Raw genomic sequence first — 19,148 nt, 5'->3', positions numbered from 1 at the left:
TCCCTCCAGGGTCTCTGCTGGCTGGTGCGGGGGCCGAGCCCCGGGAGCGGGAGGTGCTGGCGCTGGCGGGAGCAGGGTCCGTGCCAGGGGGCCGAGCCCCGGGTGCGGGAGGCACCGGCAGGGTCCGGTGACAGCGATGTGTGGGCAGCGGGGTCAGAGCACGTCCAGGCGGGCGAAGGACTCGTCTGTGCCCAGGCTGTTCTCCACGAAGACCTCGTACTTCCCGGCGTCGCTCGCGGCCACCCGCTTGATGGTGAGCGTGGTCGAGTTGCTGCCGATGTCGTAGAACACCCTGGGGAGACGGGCCGGCCGCACGGAGACAGGTGAGTGCCCAGGCTGGAGACCCGGAGTGCCAGGTGACCCGCCCCGAGCCCCCCGGAGCTGCACCTGCTGGGCGCCCGCACCTGGGCCGGGGACCCGCCCCGAGCCCCCCGGAGCTGCACGTGCTGGGTGCCTGCGCCTGGGCCGGGACCCGCCCGAGCCCCTGGAGCTGCACCCGTGCTGGGCGCCTGCGCCTGGGCCGGGACCCGCCCGAGCCCCGGAGCTGCACCTGCTGGGCGCCCGCACCTGGGCCGGCGACCCGCCCCGAGCCCCCCGGAGCTGCACCTGCTGGGCGCCCGCACCTGGGCCGGGGACCTGCCCCGAGCCCCCCGGAGCTGCACCTGCTGGGCGCCCGCACCTGGGCCGGGGACCCGCCCTGAGCCCCCCAGAGCTGCACGTGTTGGGTGCCCGCACCTGGGCCGGGACCCGCCCGAGCCCCAGAGCTGCACCTGCTGGGCGCCCGCACCTGGGCCGGGGACCCGCCCCGAGCCCCCCGGAGCTGCACCCGTGCTGGGCGCCCGCCCCTGGGCCGGGGACCTGCCCCGAGCCCCCCAGAGCTGCACCCGTGCTGGGCGCCCGCCCCTGGGCCGGGGACCCACCCCGAGCCCCCCAGAGCTGCACTCCTGCTGGGCGCCCACTGGAGACAGACACCTGGGCCGGGGACCCGCCCCGAGCCCCCCGGAGCTGCACGTGCTGGGTGCCCGCGCCAGAGCCGAGTCCCCCATGTCTGAGGCCTGGCCTGATCCCCGGGACCTGGTTGCTCCAGACACCTGGCCCAGGGTCCCCCTCCCCTGCCGGGCGATGGCGGGGGTCAGGCCCCCCCTCACCTGTCATCCTCCTCAATGTCCTCCCCATCCTTGGCCCAGCCCACGTCGGGCGCCGGCTCGCCGCTGATGTGCGCCGTCAGGGTGACCGTGGCGCCTTTCTTCGCCTTGGTGCTCTCCGGCCCCTTCTCGATCTTGGCAGGGACTGGGGGGGGACGACACCGTTAGACGGGGGAGGGGCACCTGAGCTGAGCCCCCCCGCCCGGCAGCCAAGGAATGGGCAGAGGCAGCGGGCACAAGCCCAGCACCGGGACCCCCGGCCACAGCCAGCCTGGGCTGTGCTAACGCAAACCCCAGGGGCCCCCTGTGCCAGGGGCCGGGCGGGGGGGGGGACGTGCCCGGGGGGGGGCTGGGGGGGGACGTGCCTGGGGCTGGGCGGGGGACGTGCCGGGAGCTGGGCAGAGGGGGGGTGCCCAGGGGGGGGGACGTGGGGGGGGCCGGGCAGGAGGGGCTGCCCCACCCAGCTGAGGGGCTCATGTCTGAGGGTTTGCAGTGGGCTCTGGGCAGCGGGAGGTCTCCAGTGTGACCCTGCATAGAGCTGTGGCCCCTCCCTGGGGCAGGGGCGGGGGCGGGGGTGTGGCTGGGGGTTGTGCAGGGCTTGGGAGGCACCTCAAGGAACTGGGGTGCAAGGCCTTCTGGGGGGTGAGAACAGAGGGTGCAGAGTGTGGGGAAAAGAACAGGAGGTCCTGCAGGCACAGAACAGGGGCCAGTGCAGGAGAGGTGCAGGGGGTCCCAGGGGCACAGAACGGGGGTCTGGGGGCACAGTCCTGGGGGCACAGAACAGGGGTCCCGGGGCACAGAAAGGGGGTCCCGGGGGGCGCAGAACAGGGGGGTCCCGGGGAGCAGAACGGGGGTCCCGGGGCACAGTCCCGGGGCGCAGAACGGGGGTCCGGGGGGCGCAGAACGGGGGTCCCGGGGCGCAGAACAGGGGTCCCGGGGCACAGAATTCGGGGTCCCGGGGCACAGTCCCGGGGCGCAGAACGGGGGTCCGGGGGGCGCAGAACGGGGGTCCCGGGGCGCAGAACGGGGGTCCGGGGGTTGCAGAACAGGGGTCCCGGGGCGCAGAATGGGGGTCCCGGAGCGCAGAACGGGGGTCCCGGGCGCTACCTTCCACCAGGATGCGGGCGGAGTCGGCGCACTCCCCGAAGGGGTTCTTCACGGCGATGGTGTAGCGCCCCAGGTCGGCCAGTTCGCCGTCCCGCACCACCAGCGCCACGATGTCGGGGTCCTCGAAGACGTAGCGATACTTGGGCCCGTCCTTGAGCTCCCGCCCGTCCTTGAGCCAGCGGATGAAGGGGTCGGGGAAGGCGCTGACCCGGCACTCCAGGCGGGCGGCGCTGCCCTCGATCAGCATCACGTCCTTCAGCGCCTGCAGCACCCGCGGGGGCCCCTTCTCCTTCAGCTCCTTGCGGGACCTGGCGGGAGGCGCTCGCGTGGGTCCCGCCGGCCCCCCAGAACCCCCCGGACCCTCCCGAGCCCCCGGGGCCTCCCTGTGCCTCCCCGCACTCCACTGTCCCACGGCCCCCCCGTGCCGCCGGCCCCCCAGACCCCCCGGATCCTCCCGAGCCCCCTGTGCCTCCCGCACTCCACTCTCCCACATCCCCAGTCCCGCCGGCCCCCAGATCCCCCGGACCCTCCCGAGCCCCCTGTGCCTCCCGCACTCCACTCTCCCACATCCCCAGTCCCGCCGGCCCCCAGATCCCCAGCCCTCCAATCCCCCAACCCCCTGTGCCTCCCCGCACTCCACTCACCCAGAGCCCCCTGCACCCACCTTGCCCTCCATCTCCCTGCCACCCTCAAGGGCCCCTCACACCCCCCCAGGGTCCCCTTGCCCACCAGCCGGCCTCCAGCCCCGCACGTCCCCCATGGTTCCCTTGCCCTCCACCCCCTGCCCTCACCCTGTGCCCCCCGCAGCCCAGCAGCCGGGAGCGGCCAGAGCCCCGGCCCCGTGGCGCCTGGGTGCGGCTGCAGAGCTGGGCACAGGCCCCAAGTTACAGCTGGGACCCCCCCCCCCCCCGCCCTCACCTGTGTCCCCGGTAGGAGGCCTGGATGCGGATGGCCGCGTTCTGCACCTGTGGGTCGTTAATGTCCAGGGTGCAGCCGGGGGGCGGCGGGGCCACCGCCTTCTTGGGGGCCGCTTTCGACATCTGCTGAGGGAGAGCCGGTTGAGCGCCCGGGCGGGACCCCAGAACCCCCCAGGGACCCCCCTTCCCCTGGCGACCCCAGAACCTGCCAGGGACCCCCTTCCCCTGGTGACCCCAGAACCCCCCAGGGACCCCCTTCCCTCAGGCACCCCCAGGGACCCCAGAACCCCCCAGGGACCCCCCTTCCCCTGGCGACCCCAGAACCCGCCAGGGACCCCCTTCCCTCAGGCACCCCCAGGGACCCCAGAACCCCCCAAGGGACCCCCGTGGGCTGGGGACCCCTACAACCCCCCTAGGGACCCCAGAAGGCCCTGGGACCTCCTTCCCCAGAAATCCCTCAGGGACCAAACCCTAGAAACCCTTTTCCCCCTAAAACCCCCTGGAACCTCCCCAGGGACCTACTCCCCCCAGCACAGGGAGCCGAGACCCTCAGGGACCCCCTGCCCCTTCCTACAGAGCCAGCCGGGAGCAGGGTGGAGCTGCCAAGCTGCCCCCCATCAGCCCGCAGATCCAGCCAGACATGGGGCGGGGGGGGGTCTAGAATCCAACCCTCGGCTCCCATGGAGCTGCTGTGTTTGCCCCCCTCCCGCCCAGACCCCAAGATCTTCCTCCAGCCACGGAGCTGGACGTCTCGCTGCCCCGTCCCGCCCACCCACCCCACCACCTGCTGCCCCGTCTCCCCACCCCACCCCACCACCTGCTGCCCCGTCCCCCCCGCTCCAGCCCACCCACCCCGCCCGCTGCCCCGTCTCCCCCACCCCACCAGCTGCTGCCCTCCCCCTCCGCCCAACCCACCCCGCCGCTGCCCCGTCCTACCCACCACCCGCCACCGCCTGCTGCCCCGTCCCCCCCCTCCCGCCCACCCGCTGCCCCTTCCCCCCCGCTCCAGCCCACCCACCCCGCCCGCTGCCCTGTCCCCACCCACTTCCGCCCAACCCCTACACTGACCCCCATCCTCACTGCCCCATCCCCACTGCTCCCCTTGCTATCCACTTACTACCATCCCCCATTGCTCCTGCCCCCTCACTGCCCCCCACCCCCTCACCACCTGCTGCCCCTGCCCCTGCACTGTCCCTTCCCCCCCCACCAGACCCCAGGCTGCCCCAGCCCTGCGTCCTGGGGAATGGCCCCACCCCCCTGAGGTTCGGTGCCCCCACCCCGGAGTCCTGGGCAGGGCTAGGGCCGGTGCTGGGGGCTCAATGCCATGGGTCCCTGCTTCCTGGGGGGCTGGCTCTGCCCCATGGGGGGATTGTGCCCCACTGGGACTCCCTGGGACAAGTTGAGCTGTGTCAGGCCCCCCAAGCCCCCCAGCTGTGGGGCAGGCAGCTGTGGGGCGGGGGCACGGGGGGCAGGCAGGGGCTGCCCCGGTCTCTCCTGCGATGGGCGGGGGGCACTTACCAGGGCGCGCCAAGAGCTGCTGTCGGGGCAGGAGGGGACTGGCCAGGCCTGGGGTGACTGGAGCATCCCCATCAGGCCTGGCTTTATACCCCGGCCAGGGCGGGGCGCCGGGCCCCCGGGGCAGCTTCGCCCGAGCCCCCGGCTGCATTCCCGGCCCAACGTCGCCTTCTTTGGCCAGTCGGGGCCCCCTCCCGCTGCGGCCTGGCCGGGGCCCCCCCCCCCATGCCCCAGCCCTGGCCTTCCTTATATAGCCTGGCCACGGCTACCGGCGGGAATTGGGGCTGGCCGGATTGCAGCCTGTGCTGGCTCATCGCATACCGGCCGTCCACCGGGACCCCCCGCAGCAGCTGGGCAGCCCTGGGCCGGCTCTGCCGGCCGCGTGTGTGTGTCTGTCTGCTCCCCAACCCGTCCTGCACCCTCCCAGCCAGCCAGCCCGGCTCCTCGTCCCCCGCTGCCCCCCTACCCTGGTGCTGCCCGTCCCCTGCCCCCTACCCGGTGCTGCTCCCCAACACCCGCTGCACGCTCCATCCAACCTGGTTCCCCTTCCCCCCCCTGCACCCCCCAGCCAGCCTGGGTCCCTGTTAAAGAGTGTGGGGGAGTCAGGGCCCTGCACCCCACTGCCTGCGATTCCCCGGGGCTCTCAGCCAGCCGGTAACACAGAAGGGTTATTCGCCGACAGGAACCCGTCTGCCGTAAACACACAGTTAAGGGTTAATTCCTCTTTGCAGAGTGACTTACCTTGGACACCAGGCGGGTCACAGAACTATCAACCCCCAGAGGCCCAGGTGGCTGGTGCTCAAAACTGGCCTGTCCCCAAGTCAGAGAACCGGGTCCAGCCCTTCCGAGGCCTGGCCGGATATTACAGGCGTTTGTACCACACTGCGGCCAAATCGCCGCCCCACTGACAGACCTGAGCCGAGACCCAGCCAGATGCAGTGCACTGGACTGACGAGTGTCCCAAGGCCTTGAACCAGCTTAAGGAGACACTCATGTCAGAGCCCCTGACGTCGACAAACCGTTCCTAGGAACAGAGGCGTCCGAGCGGGGCGTGGGGGCAGTTTGAATGCAGGAAGGACCGGATCAAGAATTCCATCCTGTCGTGTTTCTCAGCAAGAAACCGGCTGAGAGGGAAGCCACCGGGCAGTCAGCGAAAGGGAATGTGGATGCGCTGGAAGAGCTCCGCCCGTACGGCTGGGGACGGCGTTTCCAGCTCCAAACCCACCATGCTGCGCTGAAGCGGCTTCACACCACCAAGGACAGTGACAAAACACGTCTTCGGTGGAGTTTAGCTCTCCAAGATTTTGGTTTTGAAATTCAACACATTTCAGGAGCTTCTAACCACATGGCTGATGCCCTCTCCCATGAAAGTTTCCCAGAAGCAACTGGTTAAAATCGTCCTTGAAGTGTGAAAAATCTTGTTAGTTTTTACGTAATCCGTAGTATATGTAAAGGTGCATGTGTCTTATTAACTCTGTTTTCTCCTAAAGTTCTAGGCAGAAATCACAGCCAGTGTGGCCCAGCTCTGTCTATGATGGGGGGGTGGGTGTTGTCATAAACAGACAGTTACGGGTTAATTCCTCTTTTACCTGTAAAGGGTTAAGACGCTCCCATAACCTGGCTGACACCTGGCCAGAAGGACCAACAAGGGGACAAGATACTTTGAAATCTGGAAGGGGAAAAGTCTCTTGTCTGCGCTGGGCGTGTGCTTTTTCCGGAGACAGAGTGAGAAGGAGCCATCCCGCTCCCATAGGGCAGTGAGTATTTAGAGAAGGAATCTGTTAGGTTACTTTTATTTCCTTGTTTGTGAGTTCTTCTGCAACTAAGAGGGGGGATAAATTTGGGTTCTTTGCATAATTTTAAAGTTTTGCCCAGAGAGAAACTCTCTGTGTTTTGAATCTGATTGTCTGCGAGATTATCCTGCGTTCTAATCTCGCAGAGGTTCTCCTTTCACCTTTCTTCTTTCAGTCAAATTCTTCTGTTAAGAACCTGATTAATTCTTCGCTGTTTTAAGACCCAAGGGGTTGGGTCTGTGTTCACCAGGACGAAGCGATGAGGGGATATTCTCAAGCCTTCCCAGGGAAAGGGGTGTGGGGGTTTGGGGAGGATTATTCTCAAGCAGCCAGAAAAAGGGGGTTAGGGACTGGGAGATATTTGGGGGCAGGCAGAGTGGCTCTCCCTAAATATTTGGAACATGCTTGGTGGTGGCAGTGACTGTTAACCTAGGCTGGTTAAAATAAGCTTAGGGGCTTTCATGCGGGTCCCCACATCTGTACCCTAAAGTTCAGCGTGGGGAGGGAACCTTGACACAGTCTGAGACAGGTCTTGCAGGTACAGACAACAGGTCCATCTTGGGGGGGTCCCAGGGAGACCAGAGGCCTGTTGGGAGGCCAGAGCCCATCTGGGCTCCCCTCCATTCCCCCAGCCAGCTCCAAACTCAAACTCAAACTCCCTCCAGCATCTCCCTCAGCCTCCCCCCAGCCCCTCCCCCAGCCTTTGTCCAGCTCCCCGGGCAGAGGTGTCACCTGGCCCCCAACCCCTTCCTGGGTTCTCACGTTACCTGCTCAGGCATCTTCCCTCAGGCCAGTGCCCCACCCCCCAACGCAGCTCGTCCTCCCAGGCCAACACCCCCCACTCAGCACTCACAGCCCCCAGTAAGAACAGTCCCAGTTCGTCACTGTCACGGAGTGGGGGGGAGTCCGGCCCTGCACCCCCCTGCCTGGGGCCCACAGTGACTCTCAGCCAGCCAGTAACACGGAAGGTTTATTGCACAACAGGAGCACAGGCTACAGCAGAGCTTGTGGGCACAGCCAGGACCCCTCAATCCCGCCCTTCTGGGGGTTCAGGGTGCTTGGATCCCAGCCTAGGATCCCCTGAACTCCCACCACCCAGCTCCCAAACCGAAACTGACCCAACCCCCTCCCCTCAGCTCCTTTCCTTTGTCCAGCTCCCGGGCAGGGGTGTCACCCCCCCCCCCCAGGCCTAGCTCAGGTTACAGGCTGAATCCCTGTCTCTCACCCAGTGGAGCTGCAGCGGTTCGCGGGAACCGGCTGCTAAATTTAGAAGCCATTTTAGAGCCGGTTGTGCCGCGTGGGAGAACTTGTTCTAAAAGGGCATTTAAATGTAACAAGCGCTCGCTGCTGCGGCCCAGCTCAGCTCAGCTCTGCCTCCACCTCCTGCCACGAACGCTCCTCCGGCTTCGCCTCCCCTGCCTCCCGCGAATCAGCTCTTCGCGCGGGAAGCCTGGGAGGGCCGAGAAGCAAGCGGGCTTCCCGCTGAGGCTCCAACGAGGACGCTGAGGTAGGGGTAGAGGGAACGAGGAGGGCGGTGTGCCCCGGCCCCCGCGTGTCCCCCCCCGGCCGCCTGGCTCCGGCCCCAAGTCCCTCCCTGCCCCGAGTCCCCGGCCGCCTGGCCCGGCTCCGCGTCCCCCGCCGCCCGGCTCCGCGTCCCTCCCCGGCCGCCTGGCGCCGGCCCCCCCTCACTCCCTGCCCCGAGTCCCCCCCCGCCCGGCCCCGCGTCCCCCCACCACGGCCGCCTGGCTCCGGCTCCGCGTCCCTCCCTGCCCCGAGTCCCCCCCCGCCTCCCGGCTCCGTGTCCCCCCAGACCACCTGGCTCCTGCTCCGCGTCCCTCCCTGCCCCGAGTCCCCCGCCACCCGGCCCCGCGTCCCTCCCCGGCCGCCTGGCTCCAGCTCCGCGTCCCTCCCCGCCGCCCGGCTCCGCGTCCCCGGCCGCCGGGCTCCGGCCCCATCCCTCCCTGCCCCGAGTCCCCACCCCGCGGCCCGGCTCCGTGTCCCCGACCCCCCGGCCGCCTGGCTCCAGCTCTGGCCCTGCGTCCCTCCCTGCCCCGAGTTCCCCCCCCCGCCGCCCGGCTCCGCGTCCCCCCCCCGGCCGCCTGGCTCCGGCTCCGCGTCCCTCCCTGCCCCGAGTCCCGTCCCCCGCCGCCCAGCTCCGCGTCCCCGGCCGCCTGGCTCTGGCTCTGTGTCCTCCCTGCCCCGAGTCCCCCGCCGCCCGGCTCCGCATCCCCGGCCGCCTGGCTCCGGCTCTCGTCCCTCCTTGCCCCGAGTCTCCCCCCGCCACCCGGCTCCGCATCCCCGGCCGCCTGGCTCCGGCTCCGTCCCTCCCTGCCCCGAGTCCCCGCCACCCGGCTCCGCATCCCCGGCCCCCGCCCCGCATCCCTCCCCTCCCCCTCGGCTGCCCGGCTCCGGCTCTGGCCGCGGCCTGCCCTGGTTCCGGCCGTGACCTCACCTACCCAGATGCTGGGCACCGGCAGCGCGGGGCGGGACGCGGCGGCGGGTTTTTACACACCTGACTGTAAAAAAAAAGGGGGTGGGGGGGCCATGATCCCTCCTGGGGTGAGGAGGGAACCGGTTGTTATGATTTTGCCAGCTCAGCACTGCTCTCACCTAAACCCTCCCTGGCTCTCCCACCTCCCACACAGACAGTCCCTGCTCCATCACAGTCACCTCTCCCCCCTTGGAGACCGAACTGAGCGGGGTCACTTCAGCCAGTGACCTGGGGAAGTTTGAACCCACCCACGTTCCCAGGGATGCCCCAGGGTCCCCCCCCTCATCGTGGGGGGAGAGTTACCCCAGGCCCGTCCGGTTTCCTGCCCCCCTGTAGGTCGGGGGGACTCGAGGGCACTTGCAGGTTGCAGGGGGGAAGGCTCATGCGGCCCATGTCCTTTCCCCACCCCAGCACCCTTGGGGTGCACATGGGGCTGGGGGCTTCTCCCCACGTTCCAGTCTGGGGGGCTGGGATTCGGGCTCTCTGGGTTCAGAGCCCCCCTTCTGACCCTGGCCCCCCTCTGGACAGGCTCCTCGGGCGGGGCGAGGGTCTTACAGCCATCTCCCCCCTGTCCCGGGCCTTCCCCCCCCTCTGGCAGGGGTCACAGGAGCGGCAGTGCTGCCGGACATGGGCAAAGACCCCAGGCCAGTAATAGTTCTGCAGCAGCCGCTGCTGGGTACGCCAGGCTCCCGGGTGCCCTGAGGGGGGAATGTCGTGGGCCCGGCGCAGCAGCTGGCGGCGATACTCCTGGGGTACCACCAGCTGCCTCCTGATCCCCCCTGACTCCATCTTCCCTGGGGGAGCCCATTCTCGGTACAGGAGCCCCTTCTCCCACAGGAACCTTTTCCGGCCACCTCGTCCCATGGTCTGTTCCCCCCCCCCCCCCAGGTCGGCCAGGTCCCTTATCTTCCACAGGGAGGGATCTTTCTGCAACTCGGCCTGGAACTCAGCCGCTGGGGCAGGGACGGGGATCTGTTTTCTCTCACCGGCTGGGTCTGAAGCCGCAGCCTCTCCGGGCCGTGTCCCTGGCCGTTCCCTCCCCACCGGGTCAGGGTTCTGCTCCTCGGGCAAGGTACCCTCCCGAGGTCAGGGCGCAGTGTCCCATGCAGGCTTGGGCTACGGGTCATGACCAGGGCACCCTGGGGGTTGCTTGGCCAGTCCTCCAGGTCCCCCCCATTAACACCTCAGTGGGTAAATGGGGGTGCACCCCTACTTCCTTGGGGCCCTCCTTGGCCCCCCATTTCAAGTGTACCCTCACCACAGGCACCTTGAATGGGGTCCCGCCCACCCCCGTCAGGGTCACGTAGGTGTTGGGCATCACCTGATCTGGAGCCACCACCTCGGGCCGGGCCAGCGTCACCTCAGCGCCCGTGTCCCAGTACCCAGTGGCCTCCCTCCCATCCACCTCCAGGGGAACAAGGCACTCGCTCCGGAGGGGCAGCCCCGCGCCCACCCTGTAAACAGAAAACCTGGTGTCCGGAGCCTCCAGCTCTGCGGAGGAGGTGGCTTGGGGCCCTCCTCTCTCCGGAGCAGTTGATAAGCTGCCAGCCCCCCTTTTCTGGGAAGCTGCCCCTCGTCCAGCTGGGCCGCTACCCAGTTAACCCTCCGTGGGTCCGTTCTGCCCGGTCTGTACCTGAGCCTGGGGCACTGGGTCTGTATGTGGCCTCTTTGGCCACAGTGAGAGCAGCCCATGTCCCATTGGTCCCCTCGAGCCGGTCGGTTGGCCCTGACGCCGGATGTTCCCCTTGGGAGGGGGCTCTCCCGATTCCCCTGTTGGGAGGTCTCAGGGTGACTCTCTGTCTGCGTCGCGACGGGCCTGTTCCTTTGGGGCTCCTCCCTGCCACCCCCCAACCAGCTCTTCACATAGTCATCGGCCAGCCGCCCTGCATGTCGCGGGTTCTCTGGCTTTTGGTCCCTCAACCACAGCCTCAGGTCGGATGGGCACCACTCATACAGCTGCTCCAGGACCAGCAGTTTAACCAGGTCCCCCGGCGTCTGGGCCCCAGCTGCCCACTTGCTGGCGTACCCCTCCATGCGGACGGCCAGTTGCAGATAGGAGACCTCAGGGGTTTTATCCTGACTCCGGAACCTCTCCCGGTACATCTCAGGAGTCAGCCCAAACTCGCGCAGCAGGGCCTGCTTGAATGGGTCGTAGTTCCCTTTCTCCTCCTCTCCCAGCTGGCCGTACACTGCCACGGCCTTGGGGTCCAGTGACGGGGTGAGAACCCGGAGCCTGTCCGCAGCATCCACCTGGTGCAGCTCGCAGGCCGTCTCAAAGGCATCTAGGAAGTCACCCATGTCCTCCCCCTCCTTGCGCGGGGCCAGGATGCACTTATCAAAGCTCCGCACAGTCCTGGGCCCCCCTCACTCACCGCAGCCGGGGGCCTGCTGCCCCCCAGCCTCGCCAGGGCCAGCTCATGTTTTCCAGGAGAGAGTCCCCCATCCTGTGAGTGTGGCCTGCAGTCTGTGTTCCTAGTTGTAGACATTTACATTTGGCCATATTACACACATATTGTTTGCTTGCACCCAGTTTACAAACCAATCTCAAATGCTCTGAATTTGTGTGTCATATTTCCAGGTCGTTGCTAAAAAGGAAAAATAGCATAGAACCAGCCACGAACCAGTCCCTGTGGGATCCCACTGGAAATGGACCCACTCAATGACACTTCCACATTTACAGTTACATTGTGAGACCTATCAGTTAGCCAGTTTTTAATCCATTAATGAGCCATGTTAATTTTATATGGTTCTAGTTTTCTAATCAAAATGTTGTGCGGTACCAAGTCAGATGCCTTACAGAAGTCTAAGAACAACACTATTCCCTTTATCACCCAAACTTCTAATCACTTCAAAAAAAGATATCGAGTTAGTTTGAGAGGCTCTATTTTCCATAACCCCCTGGTGATTGGCATTAATGATACTACTGTCCCGGGGTCCCCGGGCGCTGCTCTGGAGCTGCTCCCCACCAAGCCAGGCAGGACCCTGGGGAGCCTCCTCTCCCTCGGAGCAGCCTGTCTGCAGGGCAAGAAGCTCCCACGGCTTCACCTCCTGGGTCTCTCCTTGGAGCATTCAGCATCCTCTGCCCCTCCGGGCGCTTCCCCCAGCGAGTCCGTCCAGGCGGGGTCCTGGGGGGGCCACAAGGTCTGTGACGAAGTGGGACTGTTCGCACTGGGGGCTGGGTACAGTTCCTAAGTATCTAGCAGCAAAAGGCCATGCAGCAAATGCCTGACACTGTCTCCTAGCAACGGATGGCCCGGCCCCTCCCTGCAAAGGTGCTGGCTAAAGGTGTTGGAGACAAAGGGGTCAGGTGACCTCCTGGCCCGGGAAAGAGGCAGAGCAGAGAGGAGGGGCCGGAGGGGGCTGGGCAGACTGGAGTTGGCTGGAGAAGGGAGGGGAGGCAGGGAGACCGGGCTCTGATCCCCGGGTGGGGGCTGTGAGGCCCCAAGATGGACCTAACAGGGGGGATCCGGTTACCTGTGCCTGCAAGACCCTGTCCTGGACTGTGTTCCTGTCGTCTAAATAAACCTTCTGCTTTACTGGCTGGCTGAGAGTCCTGGTGAATCGCAGGGAGCCTGGGGTGCAGGGCCTGGCGCCCCCACACTCCGTGACACAACTACACACTTTTAATTCTGTATTAACTGAGTCCTGTATCAGCTGCTCCATTATCCTGCCCGGGGTCAATGTCAGGGAGACAGGCCTGTAATTTTGCAGGTCACCCATTTACCTTTTTAAAAACTGGCCCAACATTCACTTTCTTCCAGTCTCTGCGAAGTCCTCAGTGCTCCAGAGCTTATTGAAAATCAGCATTAACAGGCCTGCGAGCGCCTCAGCCAGCGCTTTCAAAACTCTTAAATGCAAGTGTGCTTGAACCCCTGATTTAAAAGTGTCTGACTTTAGTAGCTGCTGTTTAACGTCCTCCAGAGACACGAGTGGGATGGCAAGAGTGTTATCGCCATATGATGAGACTATATGATCTGGTTTTCCCCAAATACAGAACAGAAACATTCACTTCTGCTATTCCAAATCCCCGTTTGCTCCCCGGCTCCCAGCGCTGGGGTCCAGGCAAGTCACAAATTTCTTCTCTCCAGGTCCTTTGGATCCTCGATTGTCTTCACAGCGTCTGGAGCTTGTGCTGCCTCAGGGCTCGGATCTTCCCTCTCTTCACCCTCCCCTTGGGCTCTCAGGAAACCCCCTCTGGCTTCAGGCGGGGAAGAGAACGCGCCACGTCCATTGCAGGACGCTGCCACTGCCCCGTCACATGTAGAGCTGCAGCAGGGAGGAAAGTCTCCCCCCGCCCTCTCTCAGCTCGTGAGAACGGCTGATCGGCCAGCGTGGGTCAGACCCATGGGCCCTCCCGGCCAGTGGGCGTCCGGAGCCGGTGCTCGGGGGGGGGGGGGCGTGCCGTCGCCTGGCTTAGCCCACTCGAGCCCAGGGCCAGCAGGGACCATTGTGGTCACCTAGTCTGGGTAGCCCAGGCGAGACCTGCCCTGCGTGAATTCCTGTCTGAAGCCGGAGAACAGCCAGGCTGGGCTCAGAGCTGCAGCCGGTGCTGGAGCCTCCGCCCCGCCCTCGGCCCAATGGTTTACTGCTCTCGCTGCATCGCCGTCAAACCTGGCAGCGTCATGCCGGCGTCACAGCGACGTGGCACAGCCTGGTCCAGAAACCAGCCGCCACTAGTCACCTGCAAGCCAGGATTTCAGGGCCCAGGAGAGCGGGGAGAAGCTGAGCTCCTGTGAGCCTCCGGCCGGCAGCATCCCCTGGCCCGAAGCCCCCAGGACCCCGCCGTGGGCAGCCAAGCTCTCAGCCCTGACCCAGGTCCCCACGGTCTCGCCCACACAGCTCCAGCCACATGGGGCCGTTCTCAAGAGTTCATTTGTAGCAACGCGGCCCTGCCAGCTGCCTACGCGCCTCCTACCCAGTCCCCCGTCCCGGAGGAGAAATTAACCCCTTCACACCCACAGTGCAGTGAGTGGGGAAACTGAGTCCCGGTTCATAAAACTATTCTAGAAATTTCCCACATTCTCCAATCCCCCTATTCCCCCCCCCATTCTTAGCCGTGTGAGTTTGCCTGGGAGACAACCCCCGGGGCGGCTGGGCAGAGCGGCGCTGGGGGCTGTGGAGCTGGAAGGCGTCAGTGGTTTCCATCAGCCGGTTCTTTGGTCTCCAGCTCAGCTGGGCCCCTGCTCACCAGCAGCTCCATGTCTCTTGTTCCACCCTCTGTCCCCCTGCCCCAAAGCTCAGCAGGGGGCTGCCTGTCCGTGTGCTGGCCCCGAGCGGCGCCGTGGCCGGAGCTCTCGTGTGCTGGGGTTCGTGGGCCAAGCAGGCCCTGCGGCGAGTGCAGGATCTCACAGCTTCCTGGCAACGAGGGGCTGGGGGGGCCCCGAGAGATCATCCCGTCCAGCCCCCGGCGCTGAGGCAGGGCGAAGTAACCATAACCCAGCCGGACAGGGGTGTGTCCAGCCTGACCTTCAAACCGTCCAGTGCCGGGGATCCCACAGCCTCCCTTGGGCGCCTGTCCCAGAGCTTAGCCACCCTGGGAGTTAGAAAGCTTTTCCCGAGTGCGAACCCCAACCTCCCTGGCTGCAGCTGAAGCCCATACGGCTTGTCCTGCCTCCAGCGGAACATCAAAACACAGGACCGGCCAGACTGGGTGTGACGCTCGGAGTGTGAGCTAATCTCTCACTGGAAGGTGACAGGGCCAGAAAGGGTTAATTACCCCCAGACCCACCTGCCCCAGGGCCGAGCTTCAGAGCCTGGTTAGGAAGATCTGTCAATGATCAGAGCTGGGCCATGCAGCCGCCTTGGTAGCGGGAGCAGGGGAGGGGTTTGCTCAGGGCTTGGGATGGCAGCAAACAAGGCTTGTCTAGCGCTAGAGCTTCCAGTCAAAGATCAAAACAGGAATATTAACAGTTAGGAAGATGCTTGAGGGAAATAGTGTTATTGTCTCTGTGTCTCTTTGCAGGTTGTGGTGACCTGTATCTGAGCTGCTAATGGATAAATGACCCTGTGCTAATTGCCAGAATGTTTGGGAGAAGGAGAGTTGAGCCGATTGTTTTCTCAGGCCGAAAGGCTGCTGGAAATGTATAAGAACCTGGGACACGATCCTGCTTCATCTCAGATCTGCTTTGGGTTTCAAGAGGGGGAAACCTTAAGCCCCAAGGATTGAGATCCCCAGTCACTGACTGGAGCCACCCTGAATATGGACATTGGACTGTAACCTCTGGACTGTTTCTAAAAGGACTTTTGGCAACTACAAGCTCATCTCTGCTGTGTCTGAACCTCAAGAATTGAATTCAAGTCTGTAGATTGATCTTTCAACCAACACTCTCTCGCTTTTCTTTTTTAATAAATTTTAGCTTAGTTAATAAGAACTGGCTGTAGCATGTGTTTGGGGTAAGATCTAAGTTATAATTGGACCTGGGTGTGTGGCTGATCCTTTGGGATTGAAAGAACCTTTTCTTTATATGATGAGAGAAGATTTTCAGGAATCATCATCATCCCTGACAGGTGTGTCTGGCCGGAGGCCTGGGGCTGGCACTTGAAGGGAGCTGCGGGGTTTGGATTCTGCGGAACCAGGGAGGTGCTACAGAAGCTGTTCTGTGCTGGTTGGTAAATCGAAGTATTGGAAGATCCACCAACGTTTGGGGTTTGTCTGCCCCGGTCTGTTTGCAGCTCACCCTGATTGAGTGACCTCAGCTGGCTCCCCCGGGCACCATCGTCACACTGGGTCAGACGAAAGGTCCATCCAGCCCTGTGTCCTGTCTGCCGACAGTGGCCAGTGCCAGGTGCCCCAGAGGGAATGAACAGAACAGGGAATCAGCCAGTGATCCAGCCCCAGTCGCCCAGTCCCAGCGTCTGGCAGTTGGGGGTTTAGGGACTCCCAGAGCACGTCCCTGCCCAGCCTGGCGAATAGCCATTGCTGGACCAGCCTCCAGGAACTTACCTCGCTCTTTTTTGACTCCAGTTCCAGTTTTTGGACGTGGAGAACAATCGCTCCCGGTCCTTCCTGTAACCCCCTTTGCAGGTGGGAGCCTGTTCTCAGTCGTCCCTTCTCCAGACCAAGCAGGCCCAGGTTTGTCACCTCCCCCCCAGGGCAGGTTTTCTAAACCAGTGGAGCTCAGCCCTTCCAGACGACTGCACCTCTCACAGGAGGCTGCTTTGTCCTGCTCACCCCCAAGTGTCACCTCATTTAACTACTCAAAACTCTTCTAAAAAACCTCAACACTGACTCGCTCACAAAATCAGCCACAATGTACAGAAGTGTCGCAGCACGCGATGACTGGCAGGTTGTGACTTTCCCATTGTTACCATGTCATTATAAAGAAAGCGACTGGACCAGAACTATTGTACTTACAGTTCAGGGTGTGCTCTGCAGAGCAGCAGAAACCAGTCATCGTCTGTCTGAAATGTCACTTTGCACTGACGTCACTAGGGCTTTTTCTGTAGCCTGTTGTAAAACTAGGCAAATCCCTAGATGGGTTGATGTCCCCCCGGAAGACCCCTGCATGCCCCCAGCGTACGCGCACTCCTGGCTGGGAGCCACTGCTCTAAACCTTTGATCAGGTCTGTTGTGCTCCTGGATTGTCTCCAATTTATCCGCATCTTTCCTGCAGTGCAGGGCCCAGAACTGGACACAGGAGTCCAGCTGAGGCCTCACCAGTGCCAAGCAGGGTGGGACAGTGACCTCCCCTGTCTTACCTACGATGCTCCTGTTCCTACTCCCCAGAATGAGATTCGCCTTTTTCACAGCTGCATCACACTGTTGACTCTCATTCAGTTTGTGATGCACTGTAACCCCGGATCCTGTCCAGCGGTGCTACACCGAGCCAGTCAGTCCCCAGTTTGTACCTGTGCATCTGAGTTTTCCTTCCTAAGTGCACTTCCTTACTGAGCGCACTTCGAATCACAGAGTCTCAGGGTTGGAAGGGGCCTCAGGAGGGATCTAGTCCAACCCCCTGCTCAAAGCAGGACCAATCCCCAACTAAACCATCCCAGCCAGGGCTTTGTCAAGCCTGACCTTAAACACCTCTAAGGAAGGAGATTCCACCACCTCCCTAGAGCAGATAAATTTCTGATAATTTTCATATGACTTTACATTGCGCCTCTTCCTATAACCTTGTCGTGGGTCTGCCCATGGGGGACCTGTTTTCATGAGACTTTGTATCAAAGCCTCATAGAGAAACCTTGTCCTGATGAGCCTTGGTACATGGGGACTTTGTATCAAGCTCAGGTAGACACTTTGCACTGACCCTTGGCATGACGCTGTAGCCCCGTCGGCTAAGGGGCCCGTTGCTTTCCTAGGCTTCAGCTGGGTCCCTCCCTGATGTGCCGCAGCTCAGAACGGCTCGTTTGGGTCTCTTCCCCCTTCGTCCCCAGCTGCTCTGTTCTTTCCGAGAGCTGCTTCCCGTCCCGCGGGAGCCCGGTCGGCGGCTCGGCAGGGCCACGCGCCGTCTCTGCTGCGGGACCCCGGCTACGAACGCGCCGGGAAGGGCGGCTCCTTTTCAGGCACCGTTTGTAGCCTCGGCGTTGGGCCGGTCGCCTCTGAAGCCGGCCTGGAGCGCCCGGCCGGGCCCCTGCCCCCGCTGACTGTGAGTGGGGGGGCTGCCGGGCCCCCCAGTGACCACACGGAGCCAGGCCGGGCTGGCAGGGCCTTTATTGCTTCTCAGTCACAGGGCTCGTCCACACCAGAGCAACTGCAACCCCAAGCCCAGAGCGCAGCGGGGAGAGGGGGGGGGGACAAGGGCGGCAGAAACCTCGTCAGCAAGTCAATAAATAGGCCCTGTCGCTACAGCAGCATCTGTGCAGCAGCCCGGGGGGGGCCCCCTTCCCGGCCCCGGCCCCAGCCCCGGGAACGGCCCCCGCCGGCTCAAGGGTGGCCAGGCCGTCCCTGCCCCCTGCCAGCAGTGCCCCCGGGGGGATGCACCGTGGGGCAGCTGGGCTGGGCTGGAGGCAGCAGACAGGCCCGTGGAGGGGGCAGGGGAGAAGCCAAGAGGCCCCCCCCATTCACAGGGCTTGACCCCTGCAGGGCATCTCAGGGCCAGCGAAAGCCACTGCTGGGCCAGAGCCCAGGGCAGCTGAGGTCCCGGGCAGCTCATCTGGGGGGGGCTCCTGAGCCTGGGAGGGGCAGAGGGGCAGGGCAGCGGGAGGGGGTGGGAGCGCTGGGGCGAGATCCCCGGGGCCCGTCTGGCCCCACAGCGCCCAGGGAGCCAGGGCTGTGCCAAGGCTGGCAGGACCCCCCCAGGACAGGAGTGAACCCGGCCCCCGACAGCGAGCCCCCCCCAGGACTGGAGAGTGGGGCACACACAGCGAGCACCCCCCCACACACACTCTGTGCTGGTGGATGGAGCCCCGGCCTGTGCGTACGGGGCTGTGAGTGATGGGGATGGGGGCGCACACGGTGCTGGACGGGGGAGGGGGTGGATGTCTGCGGGAGGGACAGGCGGGGGGGTGGATTGTAACCAAAGCTGCCACCCCATGCGGTATCTCTGGGGGCCGCAGTGCCAGGGGTCCAGCCGAACCCGCGGGGCGGAGGAGGGGGCCATGGGTCCCACGTCGAGCGAGGGGGTGGCTGGCGCAGAGACCTGGGCGGGCAGCCCTGGGGCAGAGCCCTGGGGGGGGGGCAGTTATCTGGGAACTGCCTGGTGCTGGGCAGCACAGGGGGGCATATGGGGGAGTGTCGTTCTGTGTCGCCACACTCCAGGTGTGTGTGCGTGTGCATGGGGGTGTCGTGTGTATATAGGTGTGTCGCTGTGTGTGCACAGAGCATTGCTGTGTGTGTACAGGTGTGTCACTGTGCATGTATACAGGCGTCGCTGTGTGTGCAGAGCATTGCTGTGTACAGGTGTGTCCCTGTCTGTGTGTACGTGAGTACAGGCGTCGCTGTGTGTGCATAGAGCATTGCTGTGTGTGTGTACGTGAGTACAGGCGTCGCTGTGGGGGGGGGATGTACCTGCTTGTGCATGTACATGCAGGTGTGTCACTGTGTGTGTACAGAGCATTGCTGTGTACAGGTGTGTCCCTGTCTGTGTGTACATGAGTACAGGCGCATTCATACATGCAGGTGTGTCACTGTGTGTGTACAGGCATCACTGCATTCATAGGGGAGTCACTGTGCATTTGTACAGGTGTGTGTATGTAGAAGCGTGTTGTTGTGTGTGTGTAGAGGTGTGTCCCTGGCTGT

The 19,148-nt window shown here is 64.2% G+C and overlaps 1 protein-coding gene across 1 annotated transcript; it reads right to left on the bottom strand.

The window, feature by feature from the left end:
* Window positions 1-14: 14 nt before the first annotated feature.
* SPEGNB (SPEG neighbor) lies at window positions 15-16,015 on the bottom strand. The gene is made up of 5 exons (XM_039494846.1): window positions 15,912-16,015; window positions 3,171-3,292; window positions 2,253-2,560; window positions 1,149-1,290; window positions 15-292 (listed from the first exon to the last, which is right to left on the bottom strand). Exons 2-5 carry the CDS (start codon window positions 3,290-3,292, stop codon window positions 154-156), a joined length of 711 nt encoding a protein of 236 aa, XP_039350780.1. The 5' UTR covers window positions 15,912-16,015; the 3' UTR covers window positions 15-153.
* Between the last annotated feature and the right edge of the window lie 3,133 nt (window positions 16,016-19,148).

Source organism: Mauremys reevesii, linkage group 11, assembly GCF_016161935.1.
Source record: "Mauremys reevesii isolate NIE-2019 linkage group 11, ASM1616193v1, whole genome shotgun sequence".
NCBI classification, from domain to species: domain Eukaryota; kingdom Metazoa; phylum Chordata; order Testudines; family Geoemydidae; genus Mauremys; species Mauremys reevesii.
Note: the sequence above shows the minus strand (reverse complement) of the source record. Positions and strands in the feature narration are given on the sequence as shown.

What these genes read in the sequence shown, in the direction of transcription:
- SPEGNB (XM_039494846.1), bottom strand. Translation starts at nt 3,292, where the DNA reads ATGTCGAAAGCGGCCCCCAAGAAGGCGGTGGCCCCGCCGCCCCCCGGC. An exon ending in CGCCCGCATCCTGGTGGAAG is followed by an intron (nt 1,291 to 2,252) that starts GTAGCGCCCGGG and finishes GTCCCCCCCCAG; the next exon opens with TCCCTGCCAAGATCGAGAAG. An exon ending in GACATTGAGGAGGATGACAG is followed by an intron (nt 293 to 1,148) that starts GTGAGGGGGGGC and finishes CCGTCTCCCCAG; the next exon opens with GGTGTTCTACGACATCGGCA.